The 13245-nt window shown below is 37.3% G+C and overlaps 1 protein-coding gene across 26 annotated transcripts in view; it reads left to right on the top strand.

Annotated features, from left to right (window-relative positions):
* The window catches only part of HMBOX1 (homeobox containing 1), a 196863-nt gene that overhangs the window by 126781 nt on the left and 56837 nt on the right, over positions 1–13245 (top strand). For all 26 annotated transcript variants that reach the window (XM_069576721.1, XM_069576723.1, XM_069576731.1 and 23 more), the window contains one exon: positions 4445–4555. In XM_069576721.1, the coding sequence (XP_069432822.1) occupies positions 4445–4555 (111 nt within the window). The remainder of the gene's footprint in view (positions 1–4444; positions 4556–13245) is intronic.

The following is a 13245-nucleotide window of genomic DNA, read 5'->3' on the forward strand; positions in this document are numbered from 1 at the left end:
CAGCAGCAGCTGCTAGAAGTCACTGGTATTTAAATACTTTAAACCATGATTTTTGGTAGTTGAGATGACCAAAGGAAGAGAGAGTGTAAAGTGAGAGAAGATGCTTAAACATGGAATCTTGGGGCACTAACATGAAAGGAGATAACATGGCAATCCCTGAAGTTGGCTAAAAAGTTGCGTTGGGGTTTGTATCCAGCATGCCAAGCATGAAGATGATGTGAGTGTCACATGCCACAGGATGTTGGAGGAAGAAAAAACATTGAAATTTGTGGTACTGGGGACTTGGACAAGAATGGGTTGTGGTGGAGAGCCCTCTAGTGGAAGGGAGCATGGTATTTGAGGAACTGGAAGGAGCCTGATAGAGCTGAAGCTCAGAAAGGAATATGAATGAGATGGGCAGGGAGGCTTTTTCATCCTTTGAACACAATGTGATCACTTCCTTATTGGAAAGAAATTAATCAGGGGTTAGTTTTAGTCTCTCAGTGTATGAAGGTTATATGTAAATTTCTGTTTTCATCTGCCCTGTGCAAGGTAGAAAAGAGCTTTTGAGGAGGTAAAACTTTCAGGGAATGACATTGTTTTCAGCAGTGGAAACAGTAGTAAAGGGAATTAGGAGAATTTTCTCCCAGGATAGAGAGGCCACAGGGCCTTTTGACACTGGCTCAGTTGAAGTTCAAAAGACATGGAACAGCCCCAGAAGTTGCTAACTAAGAAATACCATTGTAGAATGTATTATTGTAGATGCTCTAGTTTTATAGTGCCTTTTCTGGAAAAAGCTACCTGATTTATTACTTTGTTTTCTTATAAAAACTGAGATTAAGTTTACAAGAAGTTCCTTGTTTATTTCTTCCCCTCACAAAAGACTGGACAGGAGGCTATTCTTTATTAACTTCTCTCTCTGTTTTATTAAATTAATTACAAATAGAGAAAATTGCAAAACAACATATATTAATAGTTAACATTGCTTACCCCAGAGTGGAATTGGCCAGGGAAGGGTGAAATTAACTTCTTTTTGCACTTATGTTTTGTTTAACTTAATTATAGTGTTTATAAAGCAACCAGTAAAGTATGTTGTGTTTAAAGGGAAAGGATAAAAATAAAATTAATAAATATTTGTAGACAGAATAAGGAAATAGTATAGAGATGCACAATGGAGGGAGAGTCCACCACTCTATATTCATATAGTGTATCTTTGCCTATATATGAGCTTTTGTTACTATATAAAACAACATAGATTATATAAAAATACATGTATTCATTAAACTGTGTACTTTTCAATATATCATAGACATCTTTCCGTATTGATACATACTTCATTTTTTTTAGCACTACATAGAATTTTTGAAACTTTTTTGGGTGGGAAAAGCACTTTTTATTGAAATACAGTGTAAAGAAAGAAGTACCCTGTTTAGTGACTTTTACAAAGTGAAGACACACATGCAACCACCATCCAGATTAAGTTCAAGAACAGTGCTGGTGACTACATAGGCCTTTCTCATCCTGCCTTCAGTCATTAACCTCCCTCCTAATCAGTTAAGCACTATTCTGACCATCATACATACAGATAAACTGGGTCTGTTTTTGAACTTTACGTGAATTGAATCATGCAGTATTGTACATGACTCTTTATGTGTATGTCTGACTATTTTTGGCCAGCATTTCTGTGAGATTTCTCCATGTGATTGCATACAGCAGTAGCTTACCCTTTTTCTACTTAGTATAGTAGTCTATAAAGAATCCTCCTGCCACTGCAGGAGATGTGAGTTCAGTTCCTGGGTCAGGAAAATCCTCTGGAGAAGGAAATGGTAGGCCACTCCAGTGCTCTTGCCTGGGAAATCCCATGGACAGAGAAGCCTAACGGGCTACAGTCCATGGGATCACAGAGTCGGACACGACTGAGTGACTAAGCAACAGCAACAAGTAACAGGCTATAGTAGTGTATAGCAGAACACACAGATACCACAGTTTGTGCATTTTCCTGTTATTGGGTATTTGAGTTTTTTTTTTAACTAGGGACTATGATAGAAAATTCTCAAAAAAGCCTTCCTATATGTATTTTTGAACACATTCTTTTGGGTATGTACACATTTCTGTGAGAATGAATTGCTGGATCATATATGTTCAGCTTTAGTAGATTCTAGTAAATTTGGTAAATCTAATAGATCTTTTTAGTAGATCTAGTAAATCTAGTGATTTGGTAGATAAACTCAGTTCTTTCCCAAAGGGGCCCTGATATGTTACCCTTCCATCAGCTATATGAAAGTGTCCTATACGCTATTCCCTGCCAACGCTTGGAGTTGATGGCTTTTTGTTTGGCTGGTTTTGGTTTTCTGTTGTTTGTCTTTGGCTGTTACAGAGCATTAGTTTAAAATTCTGCCCAGGATTTTATTATATGCTGCTAAGTCGCTTCAGTCATGTCCGACTCTGTGCGATCCCATAGACGGCAGCCCACCAGGCTCCCCCGTCCCTGGGATTCTCCAGGCAAGAACACTGGAGTGAGTTGCCATTTCCTTCTTCAGTTCATGAAAGTGAAAAGTGAAAGTGAAGTCCCTCAGTCATGCCTGACTCTTAGCGACCTCGTAGTCTACAGCCTACCAGGCTCCTCCGTCCATGGGATTTTCTAGGCAAGAGTGCTGGAGTGGGCTGCCATTGCCTTCTCTGTTTATTATATGAATATACCGTAATTCAGTGTCCATTTGTGGGCTCTTGCCCCGTTCCCTTGCTACAGCACAACCAGAGCTTGAACAGCTCTAATGTCTAGTCGGGGCTGTGGTTTGTTCTGTGTGTGATCTGTTTGAGGAAGATGTACTACTGTAGGTACCAGCACCAATATATTCTTTGATTTTTTCTTAACAGATTTTCCTCATATTCCCTCTGTTTATGAGTAGTATGATGCCAGTGTAAGAATCCATGTAAAATAGTTTCATTTTGTTGACGTGAAATTAGTTTTGATTTCATAGTGGTAAATGGTTGTTCTTTTCACTCTTGTTAAAAAGTCACGTTAAAAAAAAAAAATAGTGTAATTCCTGAAACCAGACTTTCAGTGAAAGCACTGGTGAACACAGCGAATTTAATTATACTGAATAATTTGCATTCTCGTAGAAAAATCATACAGTGATAGCTAAGAGCACCTGCATGACATAGATCTTCAACCCATTGGAAAACTGCTGTGAGAATGATCTGAGAACATAATCCCTTTGTTTTTGGAAAATTCTGAATTTCATCCTTTGAAAATGAAAGATGTTTCCAATCAGAGAACCATGCTTCAGCCCAATCTTAGCAAAACTCCCCTCCCCCATTTACTCTAATTTTCTTTTAATGTGGAGTTTTGCAAGTACAGAGCTCTACTCTAGGGACTTCCTTCTAATGAGATTGGTGTGATCACTAGACCTCCTGTTGCTTCTCATGTTGGGCGTGTGATTACTTCATGATAACCACTCTTCCTATTGTGCAGTATAACTTTAAACAGGTGTTTTCACAGGTGGTATTCAGTACTATCCAGTTACCATAAATAGTTCCTTGTGAGAGTTTAGATACTGTTGTTAACCCTCTATGGTCACTGAATGGTCTTTTGGAAAGTGCCTTATGGGCATGTAAGACTGTTTTATATTTCCTATTATTCTTCACTTTTGTCAGTTGTATGTTGAATTATTCATTTTTGGAAAAGCTATAATGACCAGAAGGAGCATGTTTTTCTCATCCTAGTAAGTTTTAGACATGCTTTTTTACTTTCACGGGGAGGTGTTTCACATTTATTATTAATTGCTGTCAAGAACTTTTTAGTGATAGCTGAAAACTGCTGCTTTATATTCTGTTCAGTGTTCTGGATAAGTCTGTTAAAGGAACATCTTTACCTCTTGGGATTTTTTAAGAGGTGCCGTTGTACACAGCTGTAAATCTTCCAGCTGTTAGTTATCTGTACTAACAAGCCTGAAAATAAATCAACAAGCGAGCCAGCCTAAATGAGTTAACATAATCCAGAAACCTTATTGAGGAGAGTATTTTCAATCACCTCTCCTTTCTCAGCCCCTAAATATTTTTATCAGTATCAATAATGTGTTGTCTTGGTTTTTTTCCTTCTAAATATCTGGTAAAAGTTCTAATGTCTAAATCAAGATTGGGGTGGAGGTGGTGACAGTGGTTGAAGGAGCACAGATTGAATCAACTTCTGACTTTATCTCATATTTGGGACCTGGTTTAGAAATGAATTTAGAAAGCATTTTGAACTCTTGGTAAATAAAATGCTTTGACCTCTAATAGATCATTTCTGAATCTATCCTTGCAGTCAGCTTTTACTAAGAAGCCCAATATTAAAAGCCTTGCTCAAGTTGCAGCCTCCTTGTAGAGTAGGAGAGTGAAGTACCCAGTAACCTAGTGCCAACAGACCCCTCGTAACTTCCCTGTCGTTGCAGCACCCACAGCAGCTGTTTCTCTTTCTCCACAGGTATCAGCCAGAGCCGGATCTCTCACTGGTTATTGCAGCAGGGGTCAGACCTGAGTGAACAGAAGAAAAGAGCATTTTACCGATGGTATCAGCTTGAAAAGACAAACCCTGGTAAAAAAAACTTTTCCTTTTTTTAATTGCCTTTGAAACAGGACAAGTATAATTAATTATTTTATTGAATCCGTGTGCTGAATTGTCTTCCCAAAGGTAGTTTCATACGCTGCTGTTGCTCCTTTATGCCAGAGAACTCTCTTTAACTGTAAGACCTAAGCCCTGATTATTATACCAGTTTTTAGTTTAGTGTTCAGCATTATCTAGTCATCTTCACTGCTTCCTCCAAGGTGCCCCTCTGTTTCCAGGTTATATGACATTTCTAACCATAATTGGAAAGAATGGTCATGATTCTCAGTGGTCTGTTTCCCCCCACCCCACCCCACCCCCGTCAACTACAGGTACATACAATATTTCATACCTAGTTTTATGTGTGTTTGTAAATCTTATTTTAGTTAGTAATATAAATTTAATATTTTTATTTTGTTCACAGTATACCATATCCAATGGTTTCTGTTAATAATGTTCTGTTTCTAATTGTGGATAATGAATGTGTCTTTGGACTTTAGAGGGAGCTGCCCTGTTGACTTTGGGGCTTCGAATAGAATGAAATCTTAAGGGAAAAGATCACAGAAACCTTTGTGTCAGAAGTTACCAGAATATGCAAGCCCTGTTGCAGGATGCTTTTAACAGGTGGTATATAAAGTAAAATCTGACGTTTCTGACAGACTGTTTCAGTCTACACATCACAAAGACTGGTCACAGTGAGGCCAGTCTCAAGCTTAACCTTGTGACCGAGCTTCTTCTGTAACACTATAGCATTAAAGCCTTTGCTTACAGACTGAATTATCAATCCAAATATTGTGTACTGAAGACTCTTAGCTAATAATAGCATTGGCTCTGAGGTGGAAGTAGTGTTATGGAGACATGTTTGTGTGTGTGTGTCTGTGGTAAAGTTTGTTTTTCTAAGATCACTTTTCATTTGAAAGGCTTGGGCAGACAAAAGAGAACAGCATACTCTCCCCAGTGAATTTTTTTAAACTAGCCAGCCCCCCATTTTCTATACTGAAATGTTACAGACATACAAAAAAGTTGAAAACTAGCGCACTTAACACGCGTTTACCCTCCTCTTAGATACAGTGCTTGTTCACAATTTGCTGGGTTTGTGTTAAACCTATAAAATAAACAAAATAAATGTATTTATATACAAACACACTTTCTCTCTCTTTAGCATTAAAGAAAAAAAAGAAAAAGTGAAAGTGAAGTCGTGTCCGACTCTTTGCGACCCCATGGACTATAGCCTACCAGCTCCTCTGTCCGTAGGGTCTTTAGCATTTGTCTGCTTAAAAAAGGATAATAATACTTAACCACAGCCCCTACTATCACATCTAAGAAAATTAATTATAATTCCTTAATATCAGCTAATATCCAGTCCATATTCACATTTCTTTAGTTGTTGAAAGAATGTTTTTGTAGCTTTTTTGAAATTAAGTTTTAATTGGCGTGTAGTTGACTTACAATATTGTGTGAAGTTTCAAGTGTATAGCAAAGTAATTCAATTATATATGTTTCAGATTATTTTCCATTACAGGTTATTATAAGATACCGACTGTAGTTCCCTGTGCTGTACAGTAAAACCTTATTGCTTATATATTTTATGTATAGTAGCTTGTATGTGTTAATCCCATACCCTTGATTTATTAGCTTTTTTTAAAATTAAATGTTATTTAGGCTGACAAATTAGAATTTGTTCTGTCTCTTTAGACTCTTAAATCTAGTCACTTAAAATTTTTCTTTCATGGCATTAATTTTTTAAACCATTTAATCTTACAAAGCATCCTACATTCTGGGCTTTTCTTTTCCCTCTTAGTGTGAACTAACTTGTTTTTCTGTAGCCTGTGTATTTCACCTAAACTGAAAGTTAGGATTGGAAGCTTGGTTAGATTCAGCTTAAATTTGTTTGACAAGAGTAATTCATAGATTTGTTTAAGGAGGACATTTACTGATGGCCTTAATTAACTTTGAAGCACATGAGGATAAAATGAATATGTGATAAAATAGGTATAGTAAAATATTAGGGGGTATAGGTACAGATATTCACTATAAACTTCTTTCATCATTGCTGTATGTTTGAAAATTTTCACAATAAAACAGGGCAAATGCTTTGTAGGTAATTTTATCTCATGTTACCACATGTCAAGAGGCATGTAAAAGTCAGTTTGTACCACTACTCATTTGCAAAGTTTGATTATTTGTTAAATTGGTGGCCACTGGATCCTGTTTTTGCAGGTTGTAAATAATCTCTCAGGCATTATTTTGACACTGGATAAATAGCTTTTTCTGTAACAACCATTTTGCCAATGGTCTTAGCATCCATTGATGATGCTCACCTGAATCAGTTATTCTGATGGAGGAATGTAAAATGGTAATGATGTAATCTAGCACTCCTCCACTATTTATTAGCTGGCAGTTTTTCTGTAAAGAGGAACTTTCATCTTTAGATATTTTTCTAATGATATCTAGATATGCAGGCAAACCTCTCAAAATAATGACTTTGTTATTGCTGCCATTAGTTACACATTCTAAAACAGCACAGTTTAGAAAAAAATGTAATGCAAATGATGTATGTAATTTTAAATTGTCTAATAGCCACATCTGAGAAATAAGAAATTGCTAGAATTAATTTTGATAATATATTTATATTTGTGTTATCATTTCAACATTTAATCAACACTTGAAAAGGTTACTGAGATCTCTCTCCCCCCTTCTGTACTTCCTTTTTCTTTCTTTCCTTTTTCCCTTTCTCTCTTTCTCTTTATTTTTCTTTGAAATCCAGTGTGTATTTTACACTTGAAGCACCTGCCGTACTTCACGTGCTCAGTAGTCAGGTGTGGCTAGTGGCTACCATATAGGACAGTGCAAACTAAAGATTCATGTTGAGGCCACACTTCAGTCTGAGCTCTAAACAGTCTTCCCAAAGAGCTGACTTCTTCCATGATCCACAGCAAATCAGAAGGAGAGGAACAAAAACATGGCGCTTGATCTGTTGAATACAGCAGCTTATACTATGATAGCAAGGGTTAGGCAAGGTGAAAAAGGAACTGTGTCCAGGGGTTTCATAAAACTGGTCATATGCTAGCAGTTGGCTACCAGGGGGAATATCAGAGGGATTGTTCATGTTCCAGAATATATATAGCAGAGCAGTGAAGAATTTGGAGGACAAACACTCGTCAACTGTGTCAGGCAATCCTCCGTAAGAGAAGGGATTTTTGTCTCTTTGGTTTGGCACTTAGATCAGTGTTTGACATATAATCTAATCATGGCTGATAAAGGTAAATTCCCACACTGGATTTCAGGACTGGGCTTTAGTCTCAGACAGGAACGTGGATACCAGGAAAAGGAATTCCCTAGAAACAGGAAAGCAGCATTGTCATCATGTCAGCATTGTTGTAGCTGATCAAGACAGCACTGTCAATTGTGGAATTCTACTATTGGAACTCGGTTTCAACAGGAAAAATGGGAAAGGGCTAAGAGCACTCATCCAAATGTTGATTAGCAGGTGTTTTTTTAAGGATATAGAGTTTCCCTTTAAGAATGCTGCTGCTGCTGCTGCTAAGTCGCTTCAGTCGTGTCTGACTCTTCGCGACCCCATGGACTGCAGTCTACCAGGCTGCCCTGTCCCTGGGATTCTCCAGGCAAGAACACTGGAGTGGGTTGCCATTGCCTTCTCCACCCTTTAAGAGTAAGTTCCTCTACTTATATGCATTTGCTGTTCAGTGAAGTTATGTTACCCACTGTCCCCTTTTTAAAGGCTTCCTGGTTTTCATTTGAGAATCAGATCCATTCTGGTGGCTTCCCCAGTGGCTCAGAGAGTAAAGAGTTGGCCTGCATTGCAGGAGACCTGAGTTCAATTCCTTGGTTGAAAAGATCCCCTGGAGAAGGAAATGGCAACCCACTCCTGTATTCTTGCCTGGAAAATCCCATGGACAGAGGAGCCTGGCGAGCTATAGTCCATGGGGTTGCAAAGAGTTGGACACGACTAAGCGACTAACACAAAGATCCATTCTAGTTCTGAGTTCTAACTTTCTAGTCTTTTCTGTAGGATGTAATTTAAAGTTAGCTGAAGAAAAGAGGGTAAGTTAGTGATTATCAGTTGGTCATTTTCATTACATCAACAGTAATTAGATATTACCAGTTGGAATTTAATTTTTTAAAGGTTTTCTTTGTACTCTCACCTTGATTAAAAGAACTAATATGGTACAGAATTTTTTCTAGATGAATTCACTTTTATTGACCTTAAAATAACCTTTGGTTTTAGCTAAAGAATTATATTCTTGTTTCATAGACACTTTGGAACTATTAGCCAAAATTACATTAGCATCTAAGAATAGCTTATCCTCTGTTTAGTCAGTAGTTGCCTATAATACATCAGAATCTTCTTTGCAAGTCATTGCAGAGGTGATTAGAATCCACTAAATGTATCTCAGTCGAGAAGTGGTTAAATAAATGATGATATGTTTGTATAATGGAATACTGTGGAGGCTATGTAGCTATTTTTTAAAGGTGACTTTACAGGAATTGAATTTATGTGTGGTAATATCAAATTTGTAAGTGAGTAATGTAGGCTACTAATGATATAGTATATTTCTATTTATATAGGGAGATATATACACGTAAGTATGTAGTTCCATAAACATGGAACTTCTCTGGGAAGGTATATTAGGAATTGATAAGAAAGGCTCTGTGGAGGGGAACTGAAAGAAGAGGAGGCCAGGAATGGCAGGGAGGTTAGTTATGTAACTTTTTTGTGTCTTTCTAAATTTTGTACCATGTACTTGTGTTGTATATTCCAAAAACATATTGAGAAGAGAGGGAGGGAGAGAGGCAAAAAAAAAGAAAATTATCTGTTTATAGCTTCAAGATATAAAAAACTGAAGAACCCAGGTTCATATAGTTCATACCTATTTTGAGAGGCAGTTAGTTAGAAAATACAGTGTCAGTGATTTTTCTTGATCATTTATTTCATATTTTTTCTCTGTCCAGGACAGATAGCTTATCAGAAGAAATGTAAATGGTATTATCCCTTTGTATATATTCTGAGAAAAAATGAAAAATTATGGAAAATCACACAGTGAAAAAGTGCCCCTTTTCCCCCCTCTAAATTTAAGCATTTAGAAAAACAACCAAAAAATATATATATTTGTACATTCTGTGCCTTTATTCCTGGGCTCAGAGCATTTCTTTCTGTATACCTTATTGAAGTTCTTTCTTTTTAACCTCTTCACTCTGGATCCATTTGAATAGTTCTTTTTTTTTTTTTTTTTGTAAGTCTCTGTTTTAGTGGACTCAGCAAGAAAAATAATAGAGTGGATATTTATTTTTTACTGATAATCCTACAGATATAGTGTAGTTCTCTGATAAACAGACCAATCATTAGAATTCCCAGCAGAACCCAACCCCTGCCAAGACATATGAATAAAATAGGCTGATGGAAGCCGATCAAATACATTTTATCTTGTTTCTTACGAAAACATTTACAAGAAAATGCTTATTTTTAAAGCAGTGAGTATGAAATTTAGCATGGTTGACATCAAAAGCCCCTTTATTTAATTGAATTAAGCTCAGCAGTCCTTTTGCTTGTCTAATTTAAACATTAGTACAGCAGACAGGGCTTGATGAGTTCTTCTTGGCTCATGGCTGTGATTCTGCATATTTCTAAATTAAACAGTTAAATAAAGTTTGCCAAGAGGTTTATGCAGCAAGCACATGAAGTAAATTTGGAGATCAGAGGTAACGCCTCCTCCCTTTGCTGTTGCAGAGTTTCAGAGCCTCAGGGAGATCATGTGTGTGACTGTGGGAAAGATGAAGAATTACTTACAGAGAACCTAATATCTGTGAATGGAGTAGTGATAATGTGCTTGTAGTCATTGTTTTATTAGCTGATTGGCAAAGGCTCACCCAAAAGTAATCCTGAGAAGCAAGAAAATAATTATATATGCAAAGACAACAGTTACCAAAATGTTAAAAATCTTATCAGCAGTTTAGGAAGAATTGTTTCTGTTTTTTTGTTTTCTCTCTCTCTTGGGTTTAGATTTGCTAGATAAATCTGCAGAATTTTGTCTTGCAAATTTTGCATATGTTTTGAGGGAAAATGCAAAATTAAGGAAAATCATACAATGAAAAAGTACCTTTCTTCCCCTCTAAATGTAAGCATTAAAAAAAAAAAAACTAAGTAAAAGTGTCAGTCTTTGTATCAGGGATGGTATATGCATTTTCTTAACAAAATTTTGTCGTAATGGGGGCCCAGATATAATGTGGAGAAAGTTTCTGAAGAGAGCACAGGTAACACACTTCCTCTAGGGAAAAAATAGCGGCTTCCTTAGCCAACACGGAGTGCCTGTGTCTTACTTCTTGTAAAATTGTTCCTGCACCCCACTATCTTTGTATTTGTCTCTCAAAGTCAATAATTTTGAACCCTGTCTTGGGTTATTCATTGCTCTCTATCCATTTCAATCAAAGCAAGAGGAACAGGTTTCTAGGTCATATTTGTGTTTATTGTAATATTTCCAGCATGCTTCTTGTGCTGTTTTAAAATACTACTACACCGACAAAGGAAAAGGAGCAAGAAGAAACAAGAGTAACAGAATAATATTATGTTTCAAATTAAGTTTCTTTATAAGTTTGAAATCATTCAGTTTCTACCTTCTGTCCATAAATATCCTTGAATTCTTTTAATGTAACCAGGCCACTGCTTACTTCACTCCCTTCTCTTCCTCCTTCCCTCTCTTGCCTTCCTTTTCCTTCCTGACCAATTTTATTTCATCTAAGTTTCCTTTTTCTGGAAAACCTGGACAATACAGAATATTATGACGAAGCATAGTTACATTACCAATCAACCTTAATATCAGGAAAGAACAATTATTGTCACTTTGCTTATTCCTTCCATCTCATTATTTGGTTAAGATTCTTTGTTTTCTTTGTGCCCATTTATCACTCTAAGAAAGCATGCCACAGTTACAGATACGGCCTGCTAATTGCAACTCACTGACCTGTTTCTTGTCCTCCACCCACTGAAGCCCTGAAGTTCTGTATCCTTTTACCAGAGCAGACCTTGGATGGGGTCCTGCTGCCTCAGCCCGATCATTTCTACTTCTGTCTTAATCAGCCATAGTAACAAGTTTGGCTCTGTTTGGGACTGTAGAATCGAGGCTGTAGGATAAAGTTTGTATATTCTGACTTAGACTCCAGAGCCCTCATTATACTGTAAATCCTGCTTACATTCAGAAGAATACCAAAACAAGGATTCTGAAACTCTCTAGCCCCATAATTCCCTTTTTACACCTAAACTTTGTTAATTTTGAGTTGGGCCCAGACCTAATTGCTAAGTTATTTTGGCAGAACAGAGGCCTCTTTCTTGAGCTATCTAAAGAAAGGTTTCAATTTAGGGTTCATAGTGTGTGGGCCAGGAATTTTTTAAATCAGGGATCAGCAAACTCTCCGTGTAAAGGGCAGATAGTAAATATTTTAGGCTTTGCAAGCTGTGTGGTCTCTGTCACAGCTACTCAGTTCTGCCATTAGAGTACCAAAAAAAGAGGCAATATGTAAATGACGAAGTGTGGATGTGTGCCAGTAAAACTTTTATTTAGACTATGGCAAAAGGCCAGACTGTGCCACACCTTTTAAGCTATCAGTCTATAATATCTTCTGTAGGTGGCAGATTTGCCCGTTTGAGGAAGAAGTCAAATATTTATATCACACATAACAGGAGATCATGTGTACATTAAGAGTGCAAACAAAAGTGAAAACTAAAAACTGTTCTGAGTAATACAAGATACACTGACCATAAAGGAACAGATGAACAGATCTGACTGTACAAAAATTAAGATCACAGAGCACACCATAAACAAAAAGTCTAAAGACAAACTGGAAAAAGACAGTTGCAGTCTATATGACTAGCAATTGGTGTGTTATCTATACGCCAGTGAGAGGAATAACTTGAAAGAAGGACGAAAGATAAAAGTTCACAAGAGACTTTACATTAAATAATTGTCAGAAAATAGGAATAGATGCTCATTCTTACTAATAGTGAAATCTTTTTATTAGAATTTTTTTGCCTGCCAAATTTATAAATGTGAATGATTAGTAACACAATACTCAATGTGTTGGAGAAAATTGGGGATGCTTGTGATGTCTTCTATTCTATCTTATTGTGTAACAAATTACCCCACAGTTTAGCAGCTGAAAACATCAAGTATCAATTATCTCACAATTTCTGTGGATTGGGAATTCAGGAGTTACTTATGAGGTTGTAGTCAAGCTGTTAGCACAGACAGTCCCCACTAACGGTCTGCTTCTAAGGTCACTCCTGTGAGTCCCTGCAGGCTCCAGTTCCTTACAGCCTGTTGGCTAGAGATGCCAGGTCCTCCATATGGACCTCACCATTGGCTTCCTGAGTATTCTTACTACATGGCCACTGGTTTCCCCCTGAGCAAGTGATCTGAGAGCCAGAACAACAACACAGACACCACAATGTATTCTGTAGTCTAGTCCCCAAAAAGTGGGATGCCACCACTTCATGACATGTTGTTGGTCGCATAAACTAATCTTGGTACGACAAGGTCAATACAAGGATGTGGGATTCCTCAGGAGCCACCTTGGAAGCTGGTTACCACACAACTGTATTGGGACTGTATGTCTGGAGCCTTCTGTCTGTCAGCTGTCCTGTCTGTCTGCATAGCTTCTGCTGTAGC

Source organism: Ovis canadensis, chromosome 2, assembly GCF_042477335.2.
Source record: "Ovis canadensis isolate MfBH-ARS-UI-01 breed Bighorn chromosome 2, ARS-UI_OviCan_v2, whole genome shotgun sequence".
NCBI lineage: Eukaryota > Metazoa > Chordata > Mammalia > Artiodactyla > Bovidae > Ovis > Ovis canadensis.